Source organism: Liolophura sinensis, chromosome 4 (genome assembly GCF_032854445.1).
Source record: "Liolophura sinensis isolate JHLJ2023 chromosome 4, CUHK_Ljap_v2, whole genome shotgun sequence".
NCBI classification, from domain to species: Eukaryota; Metazoa; Mollusca; class Polyplacophora; order Chitonida; family Chitonidae; genus Liolophura; species Liolophura sinensis.
In genome coordinates, this window is record NC_088298.1 from 11,362,253 (window position 1) to 11,384,489 (window position 22,237).

At 40.7% G+C, this 22,237-nt stretch overlaps 1 protein-coding gene across 2 annotated transcripts; it reads left to right on the forward strand.

The window, feature by feature from the left end:
• Positions 1-373: 373 nt before the first annotated feature.
• On the forward strand, positions 374-21,783 carry LOC135464683 (innexin unc-9-like). Of its 2 annotated transcripts, none has more exons than XM_064742175.1 (2): positions 374-571; positions 19,005-21,783. In XM_064742175.1, the coding sequence occupies exons 1-2, from the start codon at positions 564-566 to the stop codon at positions 20,212-20,214; spliced, it is 1,218 nt and encodes a 405-aa protein (XP_064598245.1). In that variant the 5' UTR covers positions 374-563; the 3' UTR covers positions 20,215-21,783. The 2 variants fall into 2 exon arrangements, with proteins under 2 accessions (XP_064598245.1, XP_064598244.1); XM_064742174.1 differs by lacking the exon at positions 374-571 and adding an exon at positions 9,789-9,914.
• Positions 21,784-22,237: the final 454 nt, after the last annotated feature.

Here is a 22,237-nt window from a genome sequence, read left to right on the forward strand (position 1 = left end):
AACGGTAATTTCTTGTTATTTATATTCAGATTACTTTACATTTTACGGGATAGCGTTTGACTGTCTTACACAGTTTGTCATTTTTTGGGAGTAAAAAATAAGAGGTTCAAAAGACATGTGAAATATTAATTGAACAATCGGATACGGTCAGTGTCATGACGTAAGCCTGAATAATACCGGGATAACAGACGGCTGCCAGACACGGCCATAAATAATCCCAGGACGGTGGAAATGAGAGCTACATGTAGTCGAGAGCCGAAGCCAACTTTGAGTTGTGAAGACTACAAATAACATTGTCTTTAGAGCTTCTTTATTTGGCCAGGGGGCGTGAACTGACGCATGTCAATCAGCCGACCGTAAGAGAATGGGCGTGTCGTCACGTGGGTTCATTCGTCTCGAGCCGTCGACCAGCTTACATGTACCTGGTGTATAAGAATCTACGCTGTGGACGGTTTAAAGAACATAAGGGAAATCGGAGAAGTCGCACTCCTTGTTATCACAGAGTTTGACCCCAAAACGTCGCCCCACAATCGTTACGAGACCTAGGACTACCCACCCACAGGATGTCGATGTAAGTATACCTTTATCAGTATCCATCCCCTTGAAAATGAACTTAATAAAGTGAACTTTGAATGGAATCAATTAGCCCACCTGTAGTCAGGTACATTGTTTTGACGGCCGCCATGTTGAGTCTTGACAGCTAGTTTCATGCTGTGTCCTCTCCTGTCAAAAGTTCAGGTGATGGATTTACATGCACCCTTCGAATGTCAGCCGCCAAGGAAACACGTGGGGACGTCATCCATTGTGTAAATCAAGATATATGTATATATGGTCAATGAGCTCAAGGTGAAATCTGGCGCCTGAAAGTTCGAATCCTGTGCCTTAAAGTTCTCAATTTTATTTTTAATTTTAAAAGACGTTAATCTTTTTTCTAGTTCCTTATCATAAAGGTAACCTCTACAATCATTTGAATGCAGTGCATGGGACCAGTGTATAAACTGGTGCGGATGAAATGCAATTGCAGTTTCACCGCAACTTTTGATCTGTTCAGAATCAATCTATCAATTAATCAATCAACTGATCGATCCATCAGTCAGTCAGGTTCTTATCCATTGGAAATTGTTTTCATTCCATTTATATTTATTCACATTCCGCTCACATTGATTCAGATATGTTCTAACTTGCCCTACTTGCTGTAGTTGTTATTGTGGAACTATATTGTTTTCATCTAACCTGTCTACACAAATATTACAAACAAATATCACCAGCCTAAGCAATGACGTAATACTTCTTTGGGCATAGTCATTGCAACTCTATAATTTATAGCTTGCCGATTATAACACGAGTAACACTAATAAACATTAACAACAACGACAATGACCTAAAAAGCCTTTTTATCTATACCAAGTAAGAATATATTACCTGCACTAGATTTTTCAGATAATTCTATAATGCAAGCGTGTGACTAAGGCAAGCTTCTTTACGAAACACCAGTCGATCCGTAATAAACAAGAATTTGATTGAAAAACACAACAGTTAATGGAGCCGGTGTCAGCTGGCTATATCGTGACCGTACAGGGTGTCACGTCTAGTGTCTTTGACATTATAATTAAATGAAATACTATCAAGGAATAACAATAGTACTGATACCAGACCAGTGTCAGCAGGTTATGCTGTGGGTGCTTGGGGTGTCATGTCTAATGTTTCTGATATCATACTTTAGTGAGGCGTTGGGGACCGCCCGGTAATGGAGTGAGCCATACTGAGGCTGCTTGGAGTGTCATTACTGGTGTCTTCGGTATCATAATTTAGTGTGGCAATGGAAACTGGTCCGTATCAGTGAACCAGACTGCTTGAGGTATCATATCTGGTGTCTTTGGAATGATTTTTGGACCAGACCGACCTTCTTCAAGGACATCGTTTTAATACTACTGAAACAATGATTAACCCATATTCTTGAGTACGGCGTAAAACACAAATTAAAAAAGATAAATAAATGATTAAGCCGTGTTATTCGTGAAACGGACAACCAAACCATGCATGTATACAACAGACAACCTTGAATAAGCATGTACTCTGTTGAGCCGTGTAATTGGTGTTTGCCCAAAGAGCATTTGTGCTGGCAATATCATTTGCAATCAAAAGAGGAAAATAGGGCACAGGCTGGAAGAAACTGTCGCACAAAACAGTATTTCCTCGTGTAGCTGTATTTGTCATTTCCGTTAAAGGCACATATATAGTGCTGCATCACTGGAACATTCTGGCGAAGACACCAGACACCCAAACACAGGATTCTAACACCGGGCCGACCAGCATCTGGCTTATCCCATTACATCAGACACCCAGACACAGGAAACTAACACCGGGCCGACCAGCACCTGGCCTATCCCATGACACCAGGCAGCAAGTCACAGGATACCAACACCAGACCGCCCAGCACCTGGCCTTTCTCATTACACCAGACACCCAGACACTGGATACTAACACCGGGCATGGCCTATCCCATTACACCAGGCACCCAGTCACGGAATACTAACACCGGGCCGACCAGCATCTGGCTTATCCCATTACACCAGACACCCAGACACAGGATACTAACACCGGGCCGACCAACACCTGGCAGCGGGAGATATTATTCTCATAGATTGGAAATTATCTCTCCCAGAAATCCACCCAATTAGGTGGATAACACATGTACGCAATTGCTTATAGCGCGCAGTGATTTCCCTGGATTTTTGCCGGTTTTGAATGTTACCTTCGCCGTGTACATATAATTGAAATACTCTTGGATATTCTAAAGAACAAAAGTTACATGTGCGAAATGAGCTGAACTTTCTATAAAGTAAAAAATGTTCATTGAGAAAGTATTCTGTTCAACTGAACAGCAAAGAAAATCGTCCTGAACTTGAGACATGCTATGTTTGAGCAAACCCGTAAAAAACGTTCTGTCTGTGAAGTGTTTGTCGGATCAGAAAATGTCACGTTTCTAGAGGGTCTCTATGAAGGGGAGCTCAAGAGAAAATGCCACGCTTATAGAGGGTTACTACGAGGAAAACGTCACGTTTGGAGAGGCCCCCAACGGGACGCGTTTTCCCAAAGTATTGAAAATGGTACTTGTTGCTGTCTCGCATGGCGCTCAGCACTGGGAGGTCAGAGCAAGTAAACAGTACTGGTTGGACCGATGTCAGTATAATGTATTGCTTGTGGGTGTTATGTCAGGTGCCCTCGTCATGATACTTCGTTGGCGGCATGGACTCGCCCTGTCACAAAAAAACACAATGTGCACATGCCTATAATGACTCTTTGGCGTCATATGACTGAAAAAGTGTTGTTCGACGTTAAAAGCATACAGGCATACATACATACATACATGCATACATGCATACATGCATACAGGCATACAGGCATATGTATACATACATAGATACATAAGAGGAAAAGTTACACTTATATCGGATCTCAACATATGGGACTGTCTGAGGAAATCACCTTTATAGAGGCTCTCTACGTGTGGGACTCTCAAGAGCCGTATGTGTTAGACACACACGTGTATACCTTGAATTTAAAGGGGAAAATTGTTCAACGGAACTAGAACAGAAACTTCAACTGATAAACAAAGATAAAATGTCTTTGGCGAAAGAAGAGCGAGTAAAGTTGAGTGTGATCAACGTTTTGATTGATTTATCTATTTGATTGGTGTTTTTACGCCGCACTCAGTATTTCACGTATCATACGACAATGGCGATTAACTGTTGAAACATTTATCTATTTTATCGGTGCTGTTACTCCGTTATTATTTATTTAATTGGTGTTTTACGCTGTGCTCAAGAATATTTCACTTGTACGTCAGCGGCCAGCATTATGGTGGAAGGAAACCGGGCAGAACTCCGGGGAAACACACAACCATCTGCGGGTTGCTCGCACAACTTCCTCGCCCACAGCCAACAGTGAGATGTACATGTTTGTTATACATATCTACGATAATTTTTAGTTGAATTGTTTTTTGACGCTGTACTATACACGACCAATTCGCTGACGTGCATGTAACAAAAAGACACGTCCTGGTCGAATAAAATTCACCGTTAGCATCATCAACAACCAAAAACAAATTGATGTTATCATTTGAGAGTTACGCCCCTTACCTTGTAACAGTTATCTTTGATTTAAATGCAGGCCATGAATTACGTAAGTCGAAAAACCGTTATATCATGTTTACAGTTAAGTGAGTGAGTGATTGGGGTTTAACGTCGTACTCAACAATTTTTCAGTCATATGACGACGAAGGAATCCTTAGGGTGCATGTACGCGTAATGTGCCTCCTTGTAGCAGGACGGATTTCCACCGCCTCGCCATTACTGATACTGATACGGGTTGCACTATCCCCTTCATGCTGAACGCCAAGCGAGGAAGTTACAACTTCCTCTTTTAAAGTCTTAGGTGTGACTCGATCAAGGATCTACTGGTCCCGAAGCGGACGCTCTACCAACTGTGCTATCCGGGCCGGTCGTTTACTGTTAAGCTTTGATCATATTACCTAGCGTGCGGTTTTTGTGTAGAGAGTTTTGTGAACAATATGCGAAATTTAATCTCTACTGCTGGCGCAAAAGCTGTGTTCAGATTTCACACGACTTTTTTGACGTTTCTTCATATTCTGGGACGAAAAGATAGCGCATTAGCGCGAAACAACAACTGTGAGCCAGGAATAATCTCAGGGCTACAGCTGAACTATTGTAGCGTCCAAGAAATGATGTGAAAAGTTATTTTCTTCTGTGAAATTATGAACTGATTAGTGATATCGCTTCTGGATGTTTCTCTTTTGGCAGACAAGTTCCTCACAAGTGCTGGTTCACATCCCGATCATTTCGTTCACTTCAGATGTTACCTTCGGTATTACATCCCAGTCATTTCGTTCACTTCAGATCTTACCCTCGGAATTACATCCCAGTCATTTCGTTCACTTCAGATCTTACTCTCGGAATTACATCATTTCGTTCACTTCAGATCTTACTCTTGGAAGTACATCCCAGTCATTTCGTTCACTTCAGATCTTACCCTCGGAATTACGTCCCAGTCATTTCGTTCACTTCAGATCTTACCCTCGGAATTACATCCCAGTCATTTCGTTCACTTCAAATCTTACCCTCGGAATTACGTCCCAGTCATTTCGTTCACTTCAGATCTTACCCTTGGAATTACATCCCAGTCATTTCGTTCACTTCAGATCTTAACCTCGGAATTACGTCCCAGTCATTTCGTTTACTTCAAATCTTACTCTTGGAATTACATCCCAATCATTTCGTTCACTTCAGATCTTACTCTTGGAATTACATCCCAGTCATTTCGTTCACTTCAGATCTTACCCTCGGAATGTGTAACATCATAGATGGCGCCTCTTGTAGCATGAGATCTTTACATATTAACAGGAAAGACGTTATCGTCCGTTACTTTTGAATCACAGTCTGGTCGGTTAGGGTATGTAACGCTCGTCATTTTCAAACTGTATCTAATACTGCATAACCTGGGGCCAGGGGCCGTAAAGGTAGCCATGCTCATTACATCAGCATGATGCCTTTATGAACAGTTACAATCAAAGCGCGACTAAGATACTTGTTTAATTGCTATTTGACATGGAACTCATTCACGGACTACGAATTTGAACTTTGATATGGAATTCATGCCTGGAATATTCATTGTCTGCCCGGCATCATTGAAAACTGATGATCGCTTCTCTCTTGTGTGTTACCGGATTTATTTCTTATTTGTATAATTTCTTACATACCTTTGTCTTTGGGAGTTAGTGTTTAACATTGTTTTGGAAATGGATCTTACGATTATCGACTTGGAACGCCCATTACGGACTACGAATGGTATATGAATGTCGGGCTTGACGCTTATATTTACATCCCAATCATTTCGTTCACTTCAGATCTTACTCTCGGAATTACGTCCCAGTCATTTCGTTCACTTCAGATCTGACTCTCGGAATTACATCCCAATCATTTCGTTCACTTCAGATCTTACCCCCGGAATTACGTCCCAGTCATTTCGTTCACTTCAGATCTTACCCTCGGAATTACATCCCAATCATTTCGTTCACTTCAGATCTTACCCTTGGAATTACATCATTTCGTTCACTTCAGATCTTACTCTTGGAAGTACATCCCGATCATTTCGTTCACTTCAGATCTTTCTCTCGGAATTACATTCCAGCCATTTCGTTCACTTCAGATCTTACTCTCGGAATTACATCCTGATCATTTCGTTCACTTCAGAGGTTACTGTGCTGTAATACTTTCGTAACACACAAAACAGTATGACGGCAACGATTACGTCACTTCCTGCCATGGGCATTGCACGCTTAAGCACGGCATACACCAGAACTCAGGATTCAAACGCAACTCAACTCAGCCATTGCGTCAGTTAAGGACGAGACACAAATGGAGTTGCATTCCAGTCGTTACGTGTACGCCTGTTGAAACTTAAAGCTCTGCACACTCGAAGGTTTAAGACGCCATTGAACCCAGCTCGTGCGCAGTTGGTTTCAGTCGTTGATGGCCTTACAGCTTGAAGTTTACTTGGCATACACGTAACGGCTAGAGTACAACTCCAGTCTAGTCGCATTGTTTTTTCGCATACACGCTTAGGAGCCGACGCAACAGTAGAGTTGAGTCGAGTTGGATCTTAAACTCTCGCGCATGCCGAGCTTAATGCGTCACGTTGATTGGACATGATTCACGGGATCGTGTCGTCTTCTCAACTTTCGCATGTTTGTGGAAAAAATGTCATATTTGAAAAAAAAAACCTATATGCAATTGCCTTTGAAGTATACCGAATTAACCCTTTACTGTCTTTTCCTTTATAGGGTCCCTATTTGGGAATAAGATATTTTTTTTATGGTCAGTGGTTTTACTTGAGGGCAATGTGACATGTCATAGCTTTACAACAACAACAACAACAACAACAATCTGTCACAGCTTACAATTCGGTCGTTTCAATGGGTCAGTCTGGATTATGTTAATTGGCTCTTTCTACGTCACAGAATGAAGATTTGCAGTTTGTTTCAGCAGAGGCATAGATAGTTCGAAGGGTGGGGTTTTCTGATTAAACATGTAGTCGTGCAATCGGTTGTTTCTTTCCTTCCAGTAGAACTCTGTCCGATTCTGTGTTTGGTAATTGCCACAAACATTATTATTAGCATCTTTAACAAAAACAAATAATGAACTTTCACGTAGTTTGAAGTCTCAAAACCGAGTAGGCCTGTAACCTATAATTAGTTTGTTTCGATTTTGAACCATTGTTTAACATCATGATTAAAAATAGCACAACTCAACCTACTTATGAATCTATCAGACGGTTTTCTGGGTAATGATTAGACAATCACTCTCGGGCCGGATCGCGTCGCAGGGATATTAGAAAGTTTTACGTGACCGACGTCTACCAGGATTATACCTAGTTGACAATGAGGGAAGAGGAATACAAAGGGCCGTAAGTAATATTCCGTAATAGGGAAGTCCGCCTGGTAGCCCTGTTGCTTTTACAAGACACCTGTTGGCTCAAGGATGAGGTCATTGGATGCAGGGAGTCGGGCTTTTCTACACCCCATACAGATTAAGTTTGAGACCACTGAATTAATCATTGTTTAATCTAGTCACAAAGTTTACGGCATGGTCAAGTTTGTTTTTGGTCAGTATATAGCCTTTGCTGTCCTTAGCTATTTGATGATTTTCACGTGATTGGAAATGTTTAAATCCAAACACCAGTTACTAGTGAACGGGTTACAATGGCGTCCGCGTGATCATGATTGATCAAGTGACATTTCTATGGCGTCGGTAGGTGTCTTCTCAATGATTTTGTTTTTTGTATTTATCTGTGTACTTTGCTGCTAATAGATTAAAATGTGCAATACTGACGATATCTGCACCAGCCGTAATCATTTCCTTGATCGCGATTCATGTTCCTCTCTGTGAAGTAATTAAGAAAATTCCACCGCAAATACCTGTACGATCTGAAGTTTAACTTGCATAAGTCAATTTAAAACCAACGACAGGTGGATTACTCCAGCGATGAGGACGGCGACTTCTAAATACCTACCCCATGGCAATATCGCTCCAGAATGTCTTATTTCTTGGAGCATTCAATGTCTGAAAACGAGGATGTTTGGTTCACCGTGTTCATTTATCGACTGTCCGAGAGGAATATTGATTCACGATGCTTGTTGTACTGATGGGAATTTACTTGTCAACGATGCCCATATTTGTTTATTATTCTGTTGGGGACAGGAATTACCGATCCACGATGTTTATTAGTGTATTGGAAACAAGGATTACCGGTCCACGATTTTTATTACTCTGTTTGAGATTACGGATCCACGATGTTTATTACTCTGTTTGAGAATACGGCTTACTGATCCACGATGTTTATTAGTCTGTTTGAGAATACGGCTTACTGATCCACGATGTTTATTACTCTGTTTGAGAATGCGGCTTACAGATCCACGATGTTTATTACTCTGTTTGAGAATACGGCTTACTGATCCACGATGTTTATTACTCTGTTTGAGAATACGGCTTACAGATCCACGATGTTTATTACTCTGTTTGAGAATACGGCTTACTGATCCACGATGTTTATTATGTTGTGAACAGGAATTACTGATTTAGGATGTTAATGTTTGCCAAAATGGAATCCTTGATCTAACGTGTGTATTTAATGGTTGTCGAAAGGAAAATCATTGGTCTAACGTGTTTATTTAATGGTTGTCAAAATGAAATTTTTGATCCAACGTGTCCATTTAATGGTTTTCAGACTGAAATCATTTGCCCAGGTTATTTATGTCAAGGGTGGCAATTTGGAATTATTGACCCGTGATGTCCATTTAATAGCTCATAATTGGCATTATTGTTATCCAACTGACCAGTAACTGCTCAGCTGAGAATTCTTTCAGACGTATTCCACTGCCTTCTAGCGTGTAATATTAGTAATATTATAACTTTACTCCTTTTTTTTCTGTTACACAAAGGTGTATAACATGGTAGAGTTAAAGTGAAACATTTCTTGTTTCAAGCATGGATTCATTAATGGAATGTTTTGTTACATGTCAGTGAAATTTTGCCTTTTTGAAAAAATCTGCAGAGTAGTTTCACTTTCCACCTAGACGAAATAGATACGCTGTCTTCTTGTGATATCACACTAACTGACCTATATCTGGCCGGTATCCTTGTAAGTGTGTACACATACACCTTAACCAGACCATTGCCTGTCATTGCGACATAGAACAGAAAGGAGAGAGGTAGCTCCCAGCCACTTCTGCGCTAGTCGTTTACCTGGATTTTCTACCAGTTTTGAAAGAAGAGTGATCAAGATTGGCCATGGGAGAGGGCGTGTAAGTAAAAAGCCGACAAGTTGTGTATGAGAGAGAACACATTTAATGTGGCTGTAGGAGTTGTCAATATGGGTAGCGCTCACATACAGATAGAATTTTTTGTTCCATAGTTTTGACGGATAGACAAACACGATACACTTTCGAGGCACGTCGATTATGTGTCTGATCTACACGTTACCCTGGTATGGCCCCAATGCTGTTACTGTGACGTAAAAACTAGCCGTATAATCGGTCATTCAAATTTGAACTGATTTGTGTGACTAGTCAGCTTTGTGATCAACGATAAAAATGCTTGTCCAAATGGCACGTGTATGGATATAATTAAAGACGTGGAGTATTTTCATGGGTTCCGTGCGCTAATCAGTAAACCAGTCAGTTAGTCAATCATACTCTCGGTGAGTAAGGTATCCATCCAGTCGGCAAAGCAGATCAGAGAGAGGTAGCTCCCAGCCACTTCTGCGCTAGTCGTTTACCTGGATTTTCTACCAGTTTTGAAAGAAGAGTGATCAAGATTGGCCATGGGAGAGGGCGTGTAAGTAAATAGCCGACAAGTTGTGTATGAGAGAGAACACATTTAATGTGGCTGTAGGAGTTGTCAATATGGGTAGCGCTCACATACAGATAGAATTTTTTGTTCCATAGTTTTGACGGATAGACAAACACGATACACTTTCGAGGCACGTCGATTATGTATCTGATCTACACGTTACCCTGGTATGGCCCCAATGCTGTTACTGTGACGTAAAAACTAGCCGTATAATCGGTAATTCAAATTTGAACTGATTTGTGTGACTAGTCAGCTTTGTGATCAACGATAAAAATGCCTGTCCAAATGGCACGTGTATGGATATAATTAAAGACGTGGAGTATTTTCATGGGTTCCGTGCGCTAATCAGTAAACCAGTCAGTTAGTCAATCATACTCTCGGTGAGTAAGGTATCCATCCAGTCGGCAAAGCAGATCAGACAGGAATCCGCTCAATCAGGCAACCAGTACACCAGTCATTTAGTCAGTTAAACAATCTACCAAATAGCCAATAATCCATGTATATTAGTCAGTCTGCTACTCAATCAATCAATCAGTCTGTCAGTTAGCCTTTGGAGCATAATTCAAATCAGTTAGTGAGTTAGACAGCTAAACAATCAATCCGTCGAGCAGCTACATGGCAGTTGTCTAGACAAACAATCAATCCATCGAGCAGTTACTTGGCATTCGTCTAGACGGACAGTCAATCCGTCGAACAGTTACATTGCAGTCGTCTAGACAAACAATCAATCCGTTGAGCAGTTAATGGCAGTCGTCTATACAAACAATCAGTCAGTCGAGCAGTTACTTGGCAGTCATCTAGACAAAAAATCGATATGTCGAGCAGCTACATGGCAGTCGTCTAGACAAACAATCAATCAGTCGAGCAGTTACATGGCAGTTGTTTAAAAAAACAATCTATCGGTCGATCAGTTACATGGCAGTTGTCTAGACAAACAATATATCGGTCGAGCAGTTACATGGGCAGTTAAGGGGGTAGGAATGCAGTCAGACCGCAGCTATTCTATCATAGTTAGTTGTCCAGCTATTCTACAACTCCGATATTTAGCCCAAAAAACAGTCACTCTTCTTTTAAACCCAATACTCTACCCAAATGCACCGTCAGTCGGTTCACAGTTGCCTCGTGAATTTACAAGAAGTTGCATGTAATGTCAGACCCGGATATGTGCGAACTAAATGACATTGCTTAACTCTAGCCGGAGGTGAGAAAGGTCCATACAGGCTTCTGCAATGGGGTTCTCGCGCCTTATACAAAGGGAAGTTAATCATTTAGCTCATAATGCAGCAGTGCCCTCTATGATTAAACATACCAGTAAATTTGCTTGCATGTATGCATTGCTTTTTAAAGGGGGTGGGGGTAGAGGGTGCAACTGTTGATCAAAGCCTATCCTGACGTTTTCCTTCTATCATGCAGTTAAAAAAAGAATTTGTTTAGAACTGGAAGCCATATTTCCGATTTCCAAGCCAGAGTATTTGTTAATGACATTCGCTCGAGCATTTGCAGTGGGTGGGCAAAATTAAGTGACATAACGGTATGGTCCTTAAGGATTATAGGATTAACTCGTCAGGATTACACGACAATCAAGCCGCCATTGTGCCGGTCGATTGTATTATACCCAACACGCTATAAACCCAGCTGTTTATCGACATGTATAAACCACTGAGAGCTTGAACTGTGTAGTCCAATATAGGTGAAGCCACGCAGCCTGGGTATAGTGTTAAAATCCAGTCTCGGGTCTTACCTTTCAAAACAAGCCTGATTTGGTCATTCTGAGGCACATAATAATACCCGTGGCTGTTCAGTAAGGGTGACCATTGTAGTGGTTGTCCAGTTGGAACAAGTTTAGATGCCCACTCTGGACGTCTTGTTCCTCAGACTGGACTTACATTGTGACATAGGCCCTCTAAAGAGGCGAGGTCATTACAACAGACATGGGCCTTGATGTGTATGTATTTACTTTTAATTATATTATCTTTTTTTCTAAAGTATGAAACGCCATTTACATTTAGCGTTGGAGGGCAGAAACATTGAAATCTGCTACGTATTTTCTTTGACGTCAGACATCTTAGCCAATAAGACCAGCTGTCTCTCCCTCTTGAAAATATGAATCAGGAGTAAAACATGACAGTTTCACACTGGGTTTTTAATGGGGTGAAATCAGTTTAGCTGAATTCTCTGGGTTGACAGAAGGTGAAAAGCTCTGATTTCAAGGTGCATGTTGGTTTGGGTTGATTCTGTTGGTATCAGTTTTGTTTTGTTTACGCGGAGGATGTCTATACTTGCCAACGTTATGTTTTAGAGGTAACCAGCTTGATTGCCATATACAATTCTGATTTTTTTATTTTATTTCATCCGAAACAGTAACGCGTGAAAATTCTAATGTTGGCAGGCTTCTGATGTGGGGAGACCGAGTGTGCAATACACTAAAAAATTAATGGGTAGATTCTAACAGTCTGTTGTCTGAGTGATGCTAAAATAAGTTTTCTGTTATTACAACAGATTGTTCTGTTAAATATAACATTCATATTATATTGTCAACACAAAGATTCTGTTAGACTAGCAGGTTATTATGTTGAATATGACAGAAAATTGTGTTATAATAACAGACTACATTCTAGCATCATTTTCTGTTGACGAACGTTTATAGATGGCGACCTGTTTTAAATTTATACCAAAATTCATTTTAGGTGTTTGTATTTCGACACAGAGAGACAGCCATAACGAGACAAAGACATTATGTTTATTTTTTTTTCTGACCTGACATGGTTTGTTTGACGAATCCATCGACTGTGGCGTTTCCAACATCACAGAAAACCGCAGGCATCTCGTTCTGAATAATGCCGGCCTACTTGTGTCACTCGTCGCTTAGCTTCTCGTTTACACGGGGATTTGTGCCCTTTGTTGCTTTTGGAAGTGGGTTTTGCTGTCAGTGGGAGTAAATCTGGCTGTTACTGAGCAGTTCTTGCTGCCAGTTTGTGAGTTTGGGTATTGCAGGGCGCAATTTGTTGTCATTGAGTGAGTTTACCACCACTGTTGAGTGGACTATGCCGTTCGGTGCATTTTTGCTGTTGTTGTTCCTACTGAGCGGATATTGCTGTTTTCGAGTGGGTTTTACTGTTAGTGTGGAAGTTTTTCTGCTATCTGGAGGGTCAATTTAGCTATAATGTTTTTTGCCCATGTTCACTTTTACTGTCAATGCGTGGGTTTGATAGTTACAGAGGGTTTTGCTGTTTTGCTGTTGCTGTGGATTTTTGTCTTTCTCGAGAAGGCTTTGTTGTCATTGGTGGGTTTAGTGGAGTTTGCTATTGCTTATAGTGGACTGTCAATGACAGGATTTAACTCTTTGATACGACAAGCAAGAGGCATGTTACAGCGGTAGTGGCATACCAATCGAAAGGGGTTGTCTCCTCTTTGTTAAGAGTGCGATATTACATGACCCCCACAAGCCCTCGGCACCTACACTGTCAGTCCCATCCGTTCTCAGGGCCCAGCTGTTCTGAAGGACTTCGGTATTTAAGCTCTGTATTAACTTTGGTCTGGACTATATCGGTAATTCTTTTATATAACGTCAAGGCTACTATTTAGATTTAAACCTGACTTATCGATAAACCATTGAACAAACAGGCCCAGTGAGAAGGGTACGTTCTCGCTATGATGTTAAATTATATACCAAGCCTGGGACAATTTGAAATAAACTAGGTCATAGAGTAATGCAGTACTCTGATATAATACCTGGATGGGTAAACAGACGTCCACGGATAACGTATACACGAGCACAGCTGTACATTTCAGTTTCGAATATTTGTAGAAGTGCTTAACTGACTGAGTAAGCGAGTTAGGTCAATCAATTAATCAGGTATCAATCAAATGAGTGATTGTAATGGAGGGCTGAAATAAAATCATGACAGTAATGAGCTAAATCAACGAATCAGTCACTAAATAGTTATACGAATTAATCAGTCATGCAGTTAAGAAAAAAAGTCATTCTATCACATAGCCATGCAGTAACTCAAGGACGCGGCCAGGCAATCATTTGCACCGCGCATTCACCATCTATACATTGCAAACCAGATTTTCTCCCAGCCGTTGAAATGCATCTATCAAATTAGTGTTAATATCTGCGTTACACGGCTAATTAACTGTTAAGACTGAAGCTCTCGTTGTCAAAAGGTTGCTTAATACAACACTTCTACCAAGTGCTAATTTTGAGCGAGCCTAAAGCTAGGAAAGTTTGCACAATGATTGCAATCATGCCTGTTTCAGGCGTATACTAAGATAATCCGCATAACGTACTCATTGCGTTTAAATACGGATGTACGGCATTTTGATTCCGACGCCTATAGCTAAATAGATGACACTCTTGATAATGACTGTACAGCTAACTCTGTGCCAGTGATGTGTTGATGGCAATTAGCTGACGCAATGTAAATATCTAAAATACACACCCTTATATATACCTATATATATACAACCAGTGCTCAGTCTTATGGCAATATTTATATCATGTGAAGTGATTATAATTGACGACTTCCAAATTAAGATGCAAAGAATAGTAAGTTTAGGCTGTTAATTGACCAAATCGATTTGACTATAGGCGGTTTGCAATGATAGCCATCTTTGACGTAAGATTGTGTATTGCCCAATGGGTGTCTATTGTTGGAGTGGTCACAAGCTGGAAAGAGGCCATACAGTGAGCAATATACGCAAGCTTACCTCAAAGATTGTAAACCATCTTATAGTTTTAATTTATTACCAAATTAATTTATTTATTTATTTGATTGGTGTTTTACGCCGTACTCAAGAATATTTCACTTATACGACGGCGACCAGCATTAAGGTGGGTGGAAACCGGGCAGAGCCCGGGGGAAACCCACGACCATCCGCAAGTTGCTGAAAGACCTTCCCACGTACGGCCGGAGAGGAAGCCAGTATGAGCTGGACTTGAACTCACAGCGGCCGCATTGGTGAGAGACTCCTGGGTCATTACGCTGCGCTAGCGCGCTAACCAACTGAGCCACGGACGCCCCTGAGTTTATTAGCAATGCCCTTTATAATCTCCGAGCTCTAGACACACGTTTTCCAACTTGGAGTACATAATAGTTCATAGTTTACAAGGTATATATGTATATAATCTGCGAAGGACATGTTCTTCCCGGAATACCAGCTGGGAGGACGGCTCTTAATATTATGAAGAAATGATATGAAAAATGATATGAAAAGGACAAAGTTTTACACACAGTCACTGATTTATACAGCTGGTAAAGTAAGACCAAATCTAAACAAGTGAAGTTACATTTACAATGCACGACATATGAATATTGGAACTTTTATCACGATTTTTGTGTCTATTTGAACTTAATTTCTTAATCCAGCCAACAAAGATCATTTTTAGGTTTTCTTTGGAAATATCTTGGCATACGACTTTGCAGTGTTTGAATGTTCAGAAAAGAGAGTCAAAAAGGCTATGTACGCAATTTATCGCCATAATATGTCATTTCAAGTTTTCATCTTTGAATTGTTGTCATTGTGGTCCGTTTGTGCTTGCGTAGCTGTCTTCCTCCGTAATGTCAACTGGTTTATAACAGTTTATCCCCTTATCTCTGGGAACCTCGCCAGTGACCTCACGAGGGTCACCGACAAAGAGAAGGACATTTAGACCAACTTAGCAATCTGGGCATAACCTTTGCACCCTTTTATAACCCTTGGTAAATAACAACCGCTACCCAGATGAAATGACACAGGCATTACGCTACGTAGAGTGGATTTATGTCAAATATAGCACAACTTGCCTAGACTAGTAAACGTGCATGTTTGAACAATCAGAAAGATAATGTGGGTGTTATCTTGACTGTTGACTGTCACAGCACAATGTGTATGGTATTATGTCAAGGTCATGTCATGTTAAAATAGTGACCACTGTGAATCAACACGGAGATAGCGACTCTGGGAAATACATCAGCCATATTCTCGCCAAGGGCAATAACTCGGGTTTTAGAAACTCAGCTGGTGCAAAGGTACCCGGAAGAAAAATTTTCAGCTGATGACATATCTATCCAATGGCAACAGATTATTAAACTGTCAAATCATGACACAAAACGTCTGCTATTAGTGTAGTAGGTTAAAATTGGCTGGATGTGCTAAAATACAACTACCACCAGTAATCGGCGCTTGTGTTGAGCTCCCCTTGCTAAATTAGAAAAGAATCTTAACTGAGGTGAACTCTGACCGTATGTGACCATTCGCCAACGATTACACACGATCGTCGCTTCTCTGTTTTTTTTTTACGTTGGATACGTATATGTGTTGGGACATGCCCTCTGTTAGTGGAATTTAATAATGCATGTTTGTATGCAGATTCGTACGGGTAGGCCGTATGGCCATGCTCAACAGTATGCACTGATGCATATGTATATTATCTTGGGTCAAATGATATTGCGCCAGCGGATGTGTAAAAGTTCACGCTCCTTACTTCTGGCACCAAGTTTGTGCGTTTTAACGCAGTGCACATCTCAGAAGACCACGTCTATATTCTATTTATCCACGCACTCGGCTTATTTCAGCTTAATCTAACTTAAAAATGCACAAACCGTGATATTTTACGTATAAAAGCACAAAGAGAATCGTTTTAAGCTAATGCTGAATGACGAGCATTTACATGCCATATAGGACATGCATACGGCTGACGACTTATCGCTCGTTACATATAAAGGCCTTTATATTGTTGATACATGTACTAAATCTGAATACTGTCAAATGCACAAGGAAAGTGTCGTACAATATATGAAAGGCTGTTCAGTACAAACATATGCAGTAGATCCTTTTGAGGGAAGAAAGCACAATTATACATTTAAAATTGTAATACTTTTCCCTCAGAAAACGAAGTAATAAAACACGAAGATGTCAAGGACTAAAACCAATATGACGCGTTGTACAGACGCGTCGTGTTTATTTTCTACACGCTGTTCATTCGCGTTTGTGAAACACGTGATCTGAATGCACCTAGTGCCCTAAAATGCAATCGATACATCTGTGTTAAATACAATCGACCGATCAATTATGAACCGGTCAGTGAATCAGTTTTTGGTACATTGCCAGTTGCGCTAGTTTGAAATGTTAATTATTATTTTTTGAAGCTCTTATCATTGGAGCATTTTTCTTCAGCTTGACGCACAAACACGCAGGTGGTTCATTTTAAACTCGTGAAAACTTTTCCACAGTAAATTACCCTGGTCCAATGAAGATTGAATGAAGCTCCCATCTGACACTCTCAACAAAAATTACAATACCAACTTGCTCAAGAGATCGAACGAAATTGACATCAGTCTGACACACTCAACAAAAAAGACAATACGTGTCTACTAGGTTTATTAAAATGGCCCGCCGGTCTCCCATACTGTAAATATGGGTACATCTGAACCACGCTAAGCATACACACATCGCCCTACATACGCATATCTGGGTATCGTGTAGAGCATGTCTATGTAAAACATACATATACGTAGATGTAAGTAATTGTATACAATGCTAACAAATCTGACACAGCCAGGGTGGATTTCACCTCCGGCAAACATTGACTTTTATGAACGCTTTACCTACATAGGTAGACCTGCATGTAACGACATGACCTGTTTCACGCGCGTCTCAGGTTGTCAGTCAGACAATCTGTAGATTTGTGCTTTTCTGCATAGTCAGAATTCATAAATGGATGAAAAGTACAAACGTGCCCTAGCGAATAAAGCAGGTATACACACAGTATGAAACCTGTTGTACGTATTATATGAGAATCCGCATTTGTGTTTATGTACATACATGTATGCGCATTTCAGCTGGGGCCGTGCAGGTGTCCGCGTTAAGGGCAGGCTTGCATGTACGCCTTCATGGTCGCCATTTTTGTTACATGTTTAAGGAGCACGTAAAAGTATATTAAGCCCCATACTATGCAAATGTAATTGATACAGGAAGCCGAACAAAGAGCTTAGCCATATGTACGCTGGGGAATAAGCAATATAAAGTAAATGTGTCAACTTGAATGAAAATAATTAAGATACGTATGACTCATTAACAAATGTATATGTATAGATATGTCCTTTATTTTAACTCAGCATGAATCTATTATTGTTATCCGTCTAAGACAATGAAGAATTTGATGGCTAACCGCAACAAATCTGACCATAAATAGGTATACATGGGGCGGCGAAAATGCCGAATAATAACGAAATTAAACTCGCCTAATAGCAAAAAGAAAGGGAAAAGACAATTCTACATCAAATATCATTAAGACATGCAGCATAGAAAAAAAAAACAGAGCAGGGACGACAGTGAGTTATTGGCAAGGACATTAAAGATTTGGCGTCCTGGTGAAGAACGGTATTAATCTAATTAGCAAACTAAGCTGTCAAGTGTCCAGCCAATCGCCTACATAAATATTATACACGTGCAGTCATTACAAGCTGCTAGAATTAATATTCAAGGAATCACCCTGCAAAAAATCGTAATTAACTTGTGTGCATGATCATTGTGCAATAAACCAAACAGGAAAGGAAAATAACGTGTAGACTAAGTTATCTTAGCCTTTGTTATGGTTTAACAGAAAAGAGAAATGACGTGTAGAGTGAGTTATCTTAGCCTTTGTTATGATTCAACAGGAAACAGAAATAACGTGTACAGTGAGTTATCTTAGCCTTTGTTATGGTTTAACAGGAAAGAGAAATAACGTGTACAGTGGGTTATCTTAGCCTTTGTTATGGTTTAATAGGAAAGAGAAATAACGTGTACAGTGAGTTATCTTAGCCTTTGTTATGGTTTAACAGGAAAGAGAAATAACGTGTACAGTGAGTTATCTTAGCCTTTGTTTATAGTTTAACAGGAAAGAGAAATAACGTGTAGAGTAACAGGGAGAGAGAATATGGCTTGGTTTTCTGTGATCTAAGTCATCTCTGAGTTTTTAAGTTATAAATAAATTCATTTCCACAACTTATCTACACGCTGATTTGAAAGTATGTTTTGGTTAACATGGGGTATGGGTATGGCATCCAAATGTACGTCAGTTAATCTTCTGTTTTCTTATGATTGCAGGTTAGGAGGCCTTTTCGGAGGCTATGTCTCCTGGTCCAAGTTTAAAGGGACGCCGAACGACGATTGGATTGACCGCCTGAATCACTTGTGGACCGTCTTCCTGCTGGCCTTGTTTGCCATTTTCGTCAGCACAAGTCAGTTTGTGGGAAATCCGATTTACTGCTGGGCGCCCGCTGAGTTCAAGGACCACTGGGTGGACTACACGAAGTCAATATGCTGGGTGTCCAACACGTACTACATTCCCATGAAGGAGGTGATCCCCGTGCACATCCCAGAGCGCACAGAACAGGAGCTGCAGTACTACCAGTGGGTGCCCATCATTCTCCTGTTCATGGCCCTCATGTTTAAGTTCCCGAATGTTCTGTGGAACATCTTCAACGACGGATCAGGGGTCAACGTAGACAAGGTCGTGGTCTTGGCCGAAGCCACGCAGATGGGAAGTCCCGAGGATCGCGAGAAGTGCATCAAACACATCGCCATTTACATGGACCGGTGGCTGGAGACGAATCGCGAGACCAAGTACAATGTGGTGGTGCGCGTGCGCCAACGCCTGACGAAATACTGCATGTTCTTCTGTGCTAAGAAAGACGGCACGTACCTGACAGGATTCTACATGTTCATAAAGCTCCTGTTCTGCGTGAACGTCATTGGCCAGTTCTTCCTTCTCAACGCTTTTCTCGCCATGGAGTACAACCTGTACGGCGCCGAGGTCATTAATTACCTGTCGGAGAAAGGCAATCTTAGAGAATCCCCAAGATTTCCGCGTGTGACCTTGTGCGACTTCCAGATTCGACAGCTCCAGAACCTTCTTCGCTACACTGTCCAGTGCGTTCTTCCCATCAACCTCTTCAACGAGAAGATCTTCGCCTTCTTCTGGTTTTGGTTGGTGTTGGTTGCCACGGTTACCATCGCCAGTTTTATCTTCTGGTTGTGGCGTGTCTTTTTCCTCCAGAACAAAAATCGCTATTGCAAAAGGTACCTGAAGCTTCTGGATCTCATCCAGACAGGTGAAGACAAAAAGCTCTGCATGAATTTCGCCAACCATTACTTGAGAGATGATGGTATCTTTGTTCTGCGCTTAGTGACGAAGAACTCCACGGATCTGGTGACCGCTGACCTTTTGGCACATCTCTGGAAGATCTACAAAGATAAACCCTACAATCGATCTAGATTACCAGAGGACGACGAGAAAGAGGCTCTCATGCGATAAAGTTGTCGTTGTTTGGACAAACGATGTTGACCAAAAGAAACTGTGACTCACAATCTGCAGAGAAAAACTTTTTTTTAATATACAGACGGTCTTATTTTCTCACGACGTTGTTAAGTAGCGTGAGTGGGCATCTGAAAATGATGAAACCAACCTGCGGACAATACCACAATCGATGAGCGACTTGAAACCAAGCCTGCCTTCATTGTTGATTGTCTAGAGATATTGAGCTATGAGTTTACATGTCCATCTGGCAACACCGTACAGAACTGGTGTGAACCTTTGCAATGAGAGTTCTTCCAGTGTAGTGTGGCACAGACTGTCTACATTTCAACCTGATGCTGTGTTAAAAGCATAGTGTATTGGCTGCTTGCTCATATGCTTTAGAACTATCGCGTAACGCTCCGAGTAGAACGACCTAGAAAAAGGGTTGTTACTTACAGAAGTCGTCAACAAATTGTACAGGTTTGAACAGTTGGGCTGCAAGCCGGAGTAGCTTTGCAAAACTATACATTTTTCCCATCGAATGTTTTTCTCTTGTGATCTTGAGCAACGAATGTTTCATCTTGTCCAACTATGCAATACTAAGCATGTAAATTAAGCAAAATATTAAGCAATATTTTACACTGTGCATGCGTAGGAATTTTTTTCTTCTGGATCTGGCGGTGGATTGATACCGTACTAGTCCTGTGTGACCTTGCGCTCTGAGTTCAGCTTAACCTATTCCAGCTCCTGTCTCTGTATGACAATTAATGCTTGGTTTCAGGATAAAGTCATATTATCAATTCTGATTGAAAGCAATTTTATTGTATGGAAGGTTTGTGTTTAGTTCAGTGTGGCTTATGTGAAAACGTCCATTTTCTTAAGGATATCTTTTAATCTCCCACAGAATAGGACAACAACTTATGGTTGTGCAAAACTTTGGACATTGCAAAGATCCTACAGTTTCGCAAGACAGAAGGTCAGCTATTAAGTGGTCCTGTTTTCGAAATAATGAGAACTGGTCATTGAACTCATCGGGTTTCTGTTATCACGTTCTTCCACAAAACGTTCTTAAAGTGATGTTGATTAGGCGGGTTGGTATCGACTGGGTTCTAGCATTTATCAATGTATTTGAAAGACTAATTATGATCTCCAAATGTGAAATCTTTTCCTAGAAGCAATTCATGCGCTGTGCTGTTGTTACCTTAAACCTGGTTTGTCAATTACATCCATATCAATGACTGACACATCTCACCACACGATTTTTAAAGTTTTACCGCGAACAATACATGCAATGACGGTAAAATCGAGAATTCCAAAAACTGCTATTCCACCAATGTTGTCAAATTATTCAGTGACTTAATATTCCATTTCCAAAAAGGTCATTACCCATTCATTTACAGTCGCGTTCCTTAATTCCTGTAACATATCACCTGGCTGAAATATGTGGGTCTTGCCTACACCTGTATACTAAATGAGTGAACTTTTCTTGATGTAAATGTTCTTGATGACTACTTTCAATTTCCACCCACCCCCACTCCCAAATTGTACTACAATCTTTACCCAGATGTCGTCTCTTATTTTTTTTAACACACATTGGAAAATTTCCACACAGATCCTTTTCCAAAGCTTTAAAATTCCAACAGTCCTTATTAAACATCCGAAACTTCCCGCATTTCCTATTCCCTGTTCCCCTTCGAAAAATGTCCACATTCCCACTGAGATTCCCACCTTAGGTTTTTCAATTCCTTAAGGTGTGACGGTACCTGAACACACTAGGTGCTAAAACAATATAAACTGACAAATAAATAATTCCTACCATCGGTAAAAATGTACCTTTTTTAAATGGTCTTTCAAATCCGCATTTATGTGATACTTGACTCCTCCACAGACGTAGCATATGTTTCAATATTTTGGCGTCTTCCATTCTGTTCAGCCCGTATGTCCTTCATGCAAGGAACGTTGATTACATTTGCTTTACTGTCTAGGCTCGGAATTCTGAGATAGACACGGTTTAGCTCCATTTATCCAGGAGAAAAGTATA